The sequence below is a fragment of the Oncorhynchus mykiss genome, chromosome 13, assembly GCF_057628025.1.
Source record: "Oncorhynchus mykiss isolate SJ-2025 chromosome 13, ASM5762802v1, whole genome shotgun sequence".
Taxonomy (NCBI): domain Eukaryota; kingdom Metazoa; phylum Chordata; class Actinopteri; order Salmoniformes; family Salmonidae; genus Oncorhynchus; species Oncorhynchus mykiss.
The window spans coordinates 61,303,217-61,313,870 of NC_143034.1; the positions used below are offsets into that span (position 1 = coordinate 61,303,217).

Below are 10,654 nucleotides of genomic sequence, written 5' to 3' on the forward strand. Positions count from 1 at the left end.
GACAGATAGATGTCAGACAGTGTGAAGTAAGGCTCTATGGTGCTGAGAGGACAGAGAGATGTTAGACAGTGTGAAGTAAGGCTCTATGGTGCTGAGAGGACAGAGATATGTTAGACAGTGTGAAGTAAGGCTCTATGGTGCTGAGAGGACAGAGAGATGTTAGACAGTGTGAAGTAAGGCTCTATGGTGCTGAGAGGACAGAGAGATGTCAGACAGTGTGAAGTAAGGCTCTATGGTCCTGAGAGGACAGAGATATGTTAGGCAGTGTGAAGTAAGGCTCTATGGTGCTGAGAGGACAGAGAGATGTTAGACAGTGTGAAGTAAGGCTCTATGGTGCTGAGAGGACAGATAGATGTCAGACAGTGTGAAGTAAGGCTCTATGGTGCTGAGAGGACAGATAGATGTCAGACAGTGTGAAGTAAGGCTCTATGGTGCTGAGAGGACAGAGAGATGTCAGACAGTGTGAAGTAAGGCTCTATGGTGCTGAGAACACAGAGAGATGTTAGACAGTGTGAAGTAAGGCTCTATGGTGCTGAGAGGACAGAGAGATGTTAGACAGTGTGAAGTAAGGCTCTATGGTGCTGAGAGGACAGATAGATGTTAGACAGTGTGAAGTAAGGCTCTATGGTGCTGAGAGGACAGAGAGATGTTAGACAGTGTGAAGTAAGGCTCTATGGTGCTGAGAGGACAGATAGATGTTAGACAGTGTGAAGTAAGGCTCTATGGTGCTGAGAGGACAGAGAGATGTCAGACAGTGTGAAGTAAGGCTCTATGGTGCTGAGAGGACAGAGAGATGTCAGACAGTGTGAAGTAAGGCTCTATGGTGCTGAGAGGACAGAGAGATGTCAGACAGTGTGAAGTAAGGCTCTATGGTGCTGAGAGGACAGATAGATGTCAGACAGTGTGAAGTAAGGCTCTATGGTCCTGAGAGGACAGAGATATGTTAGGCAGTGTGAAGTAAGGCTCTATGGTGCTGAGAGGACAGAGAGATGTTAGACAGTGTGAAGTAAGGCTCTATGGTGCTGAGAGGACAGATAGATGTCAGACAGTGTGAAGTAAGGCTCTATGGTGCTGAGAGGACAGAGAGATGTTAGACAGTGTGAAGTAAGGCTCTATGGTGCTGAGAGGACAGAGATATGTTAGACAGTGTGAAGTAAGGCTCTATGGTGCTGAGAGGACAGAGAGATGTTAGACAGTGTGAAGTAAGGCTCTATGGTGCTGAGAGGACAGAGAGATGTCAGACAGTGTGAAGTAAGGCTCTATGGTCCTGAGAGGACAGAGATATGTTAGGCAGTGTGAAGTAAGGCTCTATGGTGCTGAGAGGACAGAGAGATGTTAGACAGTGTGAAGTAAGGCTCTATGGTGCTGAGAGGACAGATAGATGTCAGACAGTGTGAAGTAAGGCTCTATGGTGCTGAGAGGACAGATAGATGTCAGACAGTGTGAAGTAAGGCTCTATGGTGCTGAGAGGACAGAGAGATGTCAGACAGTGTGAAGTAAGGCTCTATGGTGCTGAGAACACAGAGAGATGTTAGACAGTGTGAAGTAAGGCTCTATGGTGCTGAGAGGACAGAGAGATGTTAGACAGTGTGAAGTAAGGCTCTATGGTGCTGAGAGGACAGATAGATGTTAGACAGTGTGAAGTAAGGCTCTATGGTGCTGAGAGGACAGAGAGATGTTAGACAGTGTGAAGTAAGGCTCTATGGTGCTGAGAGGACAGATAGATGTTAGACAGTGTGAAGTAAGGCTCTATGGTGCTGAGAGGACAGAGAGATGTCAGACAGTGTGAAGTAAGGCTCTATGGTGCTGAGAGGACAGAGAGATGTCAGACAGTGTGAAGTAAGGCTCTATGGTGCTGAGAGGACAGAGAGATGTCAGACAGTGTGAAGTAAGGCTCTATGGTGCTGAGAGGACAGATAGATGTCAGACAGTGTGAAGTAAGGCTCTATGGTGCTGAGAGGACAGATAGATGTTAGACAGTGTGAAGTAAGGCTCTATGGTGCTGAGAGGACAGAGAGATGTTAGACAGTGTGAAGTAAGGCTCTATGGTGCTGAGATGACAGATAGATGTTAGACAGTGTGAAGTAAGGCTCTATGGTGCTGAGAGGACAGATAGATGTCAGACAGTGTGAAGTAAGGCTCTATGGTGCTGAGAGGACAGAGAGATGTTAGACAGTGTGAAGTAAGGCTCTATGGTGCTGAGAGGACAGATAGATGTTAGACAGTGTGAAGTAAGGCTCTATGGTGCTGAGAGGACAGAGAGATGTCAGACAGTGTGAAGTAAGGCTCTATGGTGCTGAGAGGACAGATAGATGTCAGACAGTGTGAAGTAAGGCTCTATGGTGCTGAGAGGACAGATAGATGTTAGACAGTGTGAAGTAAGGCTCTATGGTGCTGAGAGGACAGAGAGATGTCAGACAGTGTGAAGTAAGGCTCTATGGTGCTGAGAGGACAGAGAGATGTCAGACAGTGTGAAGTAAGGCTCTATGGTGCTGAGAGGACAGATAGATGTCAGACAGTGTGAAGTAAGGCTCTATGGTGCTGAGAGGACAGATATATGTTAGACAGTGTGAAGTAAGGCTCTATGGTGCTGAGAGGACAGAGAGATGTTAGACAGTGTGAAGTAAGGCTCTATGGTGCTGAGAGGACAGAGAGATGTTAGACAGTGTGAAGTAAGGCTCTATGGTGCTGAGATGACAGAGAGATGTTAGACAGTGTGAAGTAAGGCTCTATGGTGCTGAGAGGACAGATAGATGTCAGACAGTGTGAAGTAAGGCTCTATGGTGCTGAGAGGACAGAGAGATGTTAGACAGTGTGAAGTAAGGCTCTATGGTGCTGAGAGGACAGATAGATGTTAGACAGTGTGAAGTAAGGCTCTATGGTGCTGAGAGGACAGAGAGATGTCAGACAGTGTGAAGTAAGGCTCTATGGTGCTGAGAGGACAGATAGATGTTAGACAGTGTGAAGTAAGGCTCTAAGGTGCTGAGAGGACAGAGAGATGTCAGACAGTGTGAAGTAAGGCTCTATGGTCCTGAGAGGAAAGAGATATGTTAGGCAGTGTGAAGTAAGGCTCTATGGTGCTGAGAGGACAGAGAGATGTTAGACAGTGTGAAGTAAGGCTCTATGGTGCTGAGAGGACAGAGAGATGTCAGACAGTGTGAAGTAAGGCTCTATGGTGCTGAGAGGACAGATAGATGTTAGACAGTGTGAAGTAAGGCTCTATGGTGCTGAGAGGACAGAGATGTTAGACAGTGTGAAGTAAGGCTCTAGGGTGCTGAGAGGACAGAGAGATGTTAGACAGTGTGAAGTAAGGCTCTATGGTGCTGAGAGGACAGATAGATGTCAGACAGTGTAAAGTAAGGCTCTATGGTGCTGAGAGGACAGATAGATGTTAGACAGTGTGAAGTAAGGCTCTATGGTGCTTAGAGGACAGAGATATGTTAGACATTGTGAAGTAAGGCTCTATGGTGCTGAGAGGACAGAGAGATGTTAGACAGTGTGAAGTAAGGCTCTATGGTGCTGAGAGGACAGATAGATGTCAGACAGTGTGAAGTAAGGCTCTATGGTGCTGAGAGGACAGAGAGATGTCAGACAGTGTGAAGTAAGGCTCTATGGTGCTGAGAGGACAGAGAGATGTCAGACAGTGTGAAGTAAGGCTCTATGGTGCTGAGAGGACAGAGAGATGTTAGACAGTGTGAAGTAAGGCTCTATGGTGCTGAGAGGACAGAGAGATGTTAGACAGTGTGAAGTAAGGCTCTATGGTGCTGAGAGGACAGATAGATGTTAGACAGTGTGAAGTAAGGCTCTATGGTGCTGAGAGGACAGAGAGATGTTAGACAGTGTGAAGTAAGGCTCTATGGTGCTGAGAGGACAGAGAGATGTCAGACAGTGTGAAGTAAGGCTCTATGGTGCTGAGAGGACAGAGAGATGTTAGACAGTGTGAAGTAAGGCTTTATGGTGCTGAGAGGACAGAGAGATGTTAGACAGTGTGAAGTAAGGCTCTATGGTGCTGAGAGGACAGAGAGATGTTAGACAGTGTGAAGTAAGGCTCTATGGTGCTGAGAGGACAGAGAGATGTTAGACAGTGTGAAGTAAGGCTCTATGGTGCTGAGATGACAGATAGATGTTAGACAGTGTGAAGTAAGGCTCTATGGTGCTGAGAGGACAGAGAGATGTCAGACAGTGTGAAGTAAGGCTCTATGGTGCTGAGAGGACAGAGAGATGTTAGACAGTGTGAAGTAAGGCTCTATGGTGCTGAGAGGACAGAGAGATGTCAGACAGTGTGAAGTAAGGCTCTATGGTGCTGAGAGGACAGAGATATGTTAGGCAGTGTGAAGTAAGACTCTATAGTGCTGAGAGGACAGAGAGATGTTAGACAGTGTGAAGTAAGGCTCTATGGTGCTGAGAGGACAGAGAGATGTCAGACAATGTGAAGTAAGGCTCTATGGTGCTGAGAGGACAGATAGATGTTAGACAGTGTGAAGTAAGGCTCTATGGTGCTGAGAGGACAGAGATGTTAGACAGTGTGAAGTAAGGCTCTAGGGTGCTGAGAGGACAGAGAGATGTTAGACAGTGTGAAGTAAGGCTCTATGGTGCTGAGAGGACAGATAGATGTCAGACAGTGTAAAGTAAGGCTCTATGGTGCTGAGAGGACAGATAGATGTTAGACAGTGTGAAGTAAGGCTCTATGGTGCTGAGAGGACAGAGAGATGTTAGACATTGTGAAGTAAGGCTCTATGGTGCTGAGAGGACAGAGAGATGTTAGACAGTGTGAAGTAAGGCTCTATGGTGCTGAGAGGACAGATAGATGTCAGACAGTGTGAAGTAAGGCTCTATGGTGCTGAGAGGACAGATAGATGTCAGACAGTGTGAAGTAAGGCTCTATGGTGCTGAGAGGACAGAGAGATGTCAGACAGTGTGAAGTAAGGCTCTATGGTGCTGAGAGGACAGAGAGATGTCAGACAGTGTGAAGTAAGGCTCTATGGTGCTGAGAGGACAGAGAGATGTTAGACAGTGTGAAGTAAGGCTCTATGGTGCTGAGAGGACAGAGAGATGTCAGACAGTGTGAAGTAAGGCTCTATGGTGCTGAGAGGACAGAGAGATGTTAGACAGTGTGAAGTAAGGCTCTATGGTGCTGAGAGGACAGAGAGATGTCAGACAGTGTGAAGTAAGGCTCTATGGTCCTGAGAGGACAGAGATATGTTAGGCAGTGTGAAGTAAGGCTCTATGGTGCTGAGAGGACAGAGAGATGTTAGACAGTGTGAAGTAAGGCTCTATGGTGCTGAGAGGACAGAGAGATTTCAGACAGTGTGAAGTAAGGCTCTATGGTGCTGAGAGGACAGATAGATGTTAGACAGTGTGAAGTAAGGCTCTATGGTGCTGAGAGGACAGAGATGTTAGACAGTGTGAAGTAAGGCTCTAGGGTGCTGAGAGGACAGAGAGATGTTAGACAGTGTGAAGTAAGGCTCTATGGTGCTGAGAGGACAGATAGATGTCAGACAGTGTGAAGTAAGGCTCTATGGTGCTGAGAGGACAGAGAGATGTTAGACAGTGTGAAGTAAGGCTCTATGGTGCTGAGAGGACAGAGATATGTTAGACAGTGTGAAGTAAGGCTCTATGGTGCTGAGAGGACAGAGAGATGTTAGACAGTGTGAAGTAAGGCTCTATGGTGCTGAGAGGACAGAGAGATGTCAGACAGTGTGAAGTAAGGCTCTATGGTGCTGAGAGGACAGAGAGATGTTAGACAGTGTGAAGTAAGGCTCTATGGTGCTGAGAGGACAGAGAGATGTTAGACAGTGTGAAGTAAGGCTCTATGGTGCTGAGAGGACAGAGAGATGTCAGACAGTGTGAAGTAAGGCTCTATGGTGCTGAGAGGACAGAGAGATGTCAGACAGTGTGAAGTAAGGCTCTATGGTGCTGAGAGGACAGAGTGATGTTAGACTGTGTGAAGTAAGGCTCTATGGTGCTGAGAGGACAGAGAGATGTTAGACAGTGTGAAGTAAGGCTCTATGGTGCTGAGAGGACAGATAGATGTTAGACAGTGTGAAGTAAGGCTCTATGGTGCTGAGAGGACAGATAGATGTCAGACAGTGTGAAGTAAGGCTCTATGGTGCTGTTTGTGTGCATTCATATGTGTTTCTGTGTGAGTGTTTGTGTGCATTCATATGTGTGTCTGTGTGAGTGTTTGTGTGCATTCATATGTGTGTCTGTGTGAGTGTTTGTGTGCATTCATGCATGTGTGTGCGTGCACAAGTTTGTATGTGTGTATGCATTCGTACGTGGGGGTGTGGGACAAATTCCCGTTTGTGTGTGTGTCTGCACATGTGTGTGTGACGTACCAGGCGTTCAGACAGAGGAGTCTTGTCTCCATCAGGCAGATGTTGCTCCAGAGCCAGGACAATACAGTTGGCACAGATGGTGGCCAGGATCAACCACTCAAACGGAGTGAGAGAGTACTGTCAAGGAAGAAAACAGGGAGGAGAGGACAGACGGAGAGGACAGGAAAAGGACAAGGCGGCAGCAATCTGATACTTAACTAACTCAGTTATTCCCAAATTCCTGAATGTTATAACATTTATAACAAACGTGTATATCATAATAACATATTTTAAAATCCAAAATATAATAATGAGCCAACAATTAAAACTCCCAGTCAAAAATAACAACGATATACAGTAGCTATTGGCCTATCATAACCACATGATCGAATATATACAGTTGAGAAAAGCTCTTGATGAATTATTGGACATGATGCCATGATTCTACAAACATAGCTACCACCTTCCTTACACACAGTATAGTGTTTCCTGAATGGGCTGAGACCTACACATGCACTGTAAACATTAACATATAGCATTGCAATAACTGTGTACAAATACACGAAGGTGACACCTGCTAAATGGGGATCAGGCCAGAAGAAAACCAGCTGTACAACCACCCTGCATATATAGTATGAACACACACACATCGACACACAGGGTCAGACAGCTGTTCCCTGATGCCTGGTGGGGCCTGTGTTGAGATGTGTGTGTGTGTGTGTTGATGTGAGTGTAACGTAGTGCTGCAGGGCCCAGTGTGAGTGAGTCAGTCAGACATGCACCAGGCATGGTTGTAATGGGCTGTCATTACACAGTTACCCTCACATAGCCCAGCTGCATGTTGATACACACTGACAAACACACGCAGATGTCGCTTACACACACACACACACACACACACACACACACACAAACATACAGTGGGGAGAACAAGTATTTGATACACTGCCGATTTTGCAGGTTTTCCCACTTACAAAGCATGTAGAGGTCTGTATTTTTTATCATAGGTTCACTTGAACTGTGAGAGACGGAATCTAAAACAAAAATCCAGAAAATCACATTGTATTATTTTTTAGTAAGTAATTAGCATTTTATTGCATGACATAAGTATTTGATACATCAGAAAAGCAGAACTTAATATTTGGTACAGAAACCTTTGTTTGCAATTACAGGGATCATATGTTTCCTGTAGTTCTTGACCAGGTTTGCACACACTGCAGCAGGGATTTTGGCCCACTCTTCCATACAAACCTTCTCCAGATCCTTCAGGTTTCAGGGCTGTCGCTGGGCAATACGGACTTTCAGCTCCCTACAATGATTTTCTATTGGGTTCAGGTCTGGAGACTGGCTAGGCCACTCCAGGACCTTGAGGTGCTTCTTACGGAACCACTCCTTAGTTGCCTTGGCTGTGTGTTTCGGGTCATTGTCATGCTGGAAGACCCAGCCACAACCCATCTTCAATGCTCTTACTGAGGGAAGGAGGTTGTTGGCCAAGATCTCGCGATACATGGCCCCATCCATCCTCCCCTCAATACGGTGCAGTCGTCCTGTCCCCTTTGCAGAAAAGCATCCCCAAAGAATGATGTTTCCACCTCCATGCTTCACGGTTGGAATGGTGTTCTTGGGGTTGTACTCATACTTCTTCCTCAAAACACGGCGAGTGGAGTTTAGACCACAAAGCTCTATTTTTGTCTCATCAGACCACATGACCTTCTCCCATTCCTCCTCTGGATCATCCAGATGGTCATTGGCAAATTTGGGCCTGGACATGCGCTGGCTTGAGCAGGGGGACCTTGCGTGCACTGCAGGATTTTAATCCATGACGGCGTAGTGTGTTACTAATGGTTTTCTTTGAGACTGTGGTCCCAGCTCTCTTCAGGTCATTGACCAGGTCCTGCCGTGTAGTTCTGGGCTGATCCCTCACCTTCCTCATGATCATTGAGGCCCCACGAGGTGATACCTTGCATGGAGCCCCAGACCGAGGGTGATTGAACTTCTTCCATTTTCTAATAATTGCGCCAACAGTTGTTGCCTTCTCACCAAGCTGCTTGCCTATTGTCCTGTAGCCCATCCCATCCTTGTGCAGGTCTACAATTTAACCCGGACGTCCTTACACAGCTGTCTGGTCTTGGCCATTGTGGAAGTATATCAAATACTTGTTCTCCCCACTGTATGTAGGTGCACACACAAACACACAGACACAGAATGATGCCACACACACAGAGCGATGACACATGGGCTTATTACTAACCATGTTGTATATTTAAACAGATGAATAACTGCTGCTGGCACACACACACACACACACACTCCCACTCCCACTCCCACACAGAGTCATTGTTATGGCTAGTGCAGGGATGAGGCCTAAGCAATGATTATGATTCAGTGTGACATCAACGTTTGGCTCTACATACAGAAGGACTGAGGGCAATAAAGAGAGAGAGAAACAGAGAGAGAGAGAGAGAGAGAGAAAGAAGAAGAGAGAGAGAGAGAGAAGAAGAGAGAGAGAGACAGAGAGAGAGAGAGAGAGAGAGAGAGAGAGAGAGAGAGAGAGAAAATGGGAGTAGGGGTCCCTACCACATGAATTCATAAACTCACGGGTAGTTCATTGTATCTCATGCTGTTTGTCTGTCTCGCTCTCTCTTTTCACGCTCTCTTTTCCAGGCTGGCCAGAAGACAGATCTATGGATATGGAACGTTTGAGAAGGTCCTGAGGACGTGGATATATATACCTTCCCCCTGCTGACTATATCACTGGGCTCACTCTAGTCTCTACCTGAATGTTCCTGGGTAGGGAACATAGTTAACTGGAAGGTTGGATAGACTAGCATCATCAAGAAGAGAAATAGAGATATGGAGATAACAATCAACCAATCAATCAAACATACAATGAATAAATCAGTAAAATGATGGACACATAGATATTCACAGAAACATGTGTCACTAAGTCCTAGCTGGCTTAGACCCACAGTGGGAAGCAGTAGCAATGATACACTCCCCTAAAGACGAAACGTCAAGAGAAACCATAGAGAATAAACAGGAAAAGGATGGATGTGTGAACATGTAAGTAGTATGTGTGGTTTAGTCCTATACGTGTGTGTGTGTGTGTGTGTGTGTGTGTGTGTGTGTGTGTGTGTGTGTGTGTGTGTGTGTGTGTGTGTGTGTGTGTGTGTGTGTGTGTGTGTGTGTGTGTGTGCGTGTGTGTGTGTGTGCGTGTGTGTGTGTGTGTTTGTGCACGTGTGTGTGTGTGTTGTCCCCATTGTGAAGTGTGTCAAGTTCCCATTCTGCACATTTTGTGCCGGTGTTGTTTTGCACACACACAATCTGCTTATTAATGTGGCCAGTGCTCTGATCCATGCTGCCAAGAACCTTCAATTATGAATCTCTCCTTCCTCCCTCCTCACCGCACTATATATAGCAACATGACAGAGTTAAAAGCAAGGGAAGACAGGGGGAGAGAGAGAGTTAGAGAGAGAGGATAGAGAGAGAGGAGGAGGGGGTGGATGTTGCCCTCTGTCTCTCCTGCCTCTTCTCATTTCCTCTTGTCCTCTCTCCTATCTTAGTCTCTCTGTCTCTCAGTCTCTCTCTCCACCCTTCTCCCTCACTCCCTTAGCTTTATGGTGTGGAGTGATGTTGTTGATGATGGGTGTTTGCGTATGCTGTGTGTATGTGTGTGCCCATGTGTGTCCATGAAGATATACTTGTCTGTCTGTCTGACTGTGTGTGTGTGTGTGTGTGTGTGTGTGTGTGTGTGTGTGTGTGTGTGTGTGTGTGTGTGTGTGTGTGTGTGTGTGTGTGTGTGTGTGTGTGTGTGTGTGTGTGTGTGTGTGTGTGTGTGTGTGTGTGTGTGTGTGATGGGGACGATGGGAGATGACAGTTGTCCTGCCAGTTAAGGAGAATGACCAAACAGAGGAGAGTCTCTGTCCTCAGACTCGAGCTTCACTGAGCTACAATCAGCAACCAGCATCAATCTCCATAACACAACCCTTTCCTGTATTGTAGCGTATATATCTTACATGTAACACCGACTGCTGGACACAAACAGTTACAGCAATGGCTCTAACCTATCACACATATCTACAGGGAAACTGAGGGAGGTACAGGGAAACTGAGGGAGGGAGGGAGGGAGGGAGGGAGGGAGGGAGGGAGGGAGGGAGGGAGGGAGGGAGGGAGGGAGGGAGGGAGGGAGGGAGGGAGGGAGCAGACCATCTGGTAGCAGACCATTTGGTTAGCAAGAAACACACACAAACAAAACTATAGCACACAAGTCTCTCTCTCCACCTGTCTCCCCACAACCTCAAGTCCTTCTGTCCTCTACTTTTTCTCTTTCCCTTATT

General features: G+C 46.5%; 1 protein-coding gene across 1 annotated transcript in view; it reads right to left on the reverse strand.

Annotated features, from left to right (window-relative positions):
• The window catches only part of LOC110485216 (calcium channel, voltage-dependent, P/Q type, alpha 1A subunit, a), a 178,282-nt gene that overhangs the window by 144,906 nt on the left and 22,722 nt on the right, over positions 1–10,654 (reverse strand). Inside the window, exon 2 of the mRNA XM_090197048.1 lies at positions 6,339–6,444. Coding sequence (XP_090053174.1) covers positions 6,339–6,444 — 106 coding nt within the window. The remainder of the gene's footprint in view (positions 1–6,338; positions 6,445–10,654) is intronic.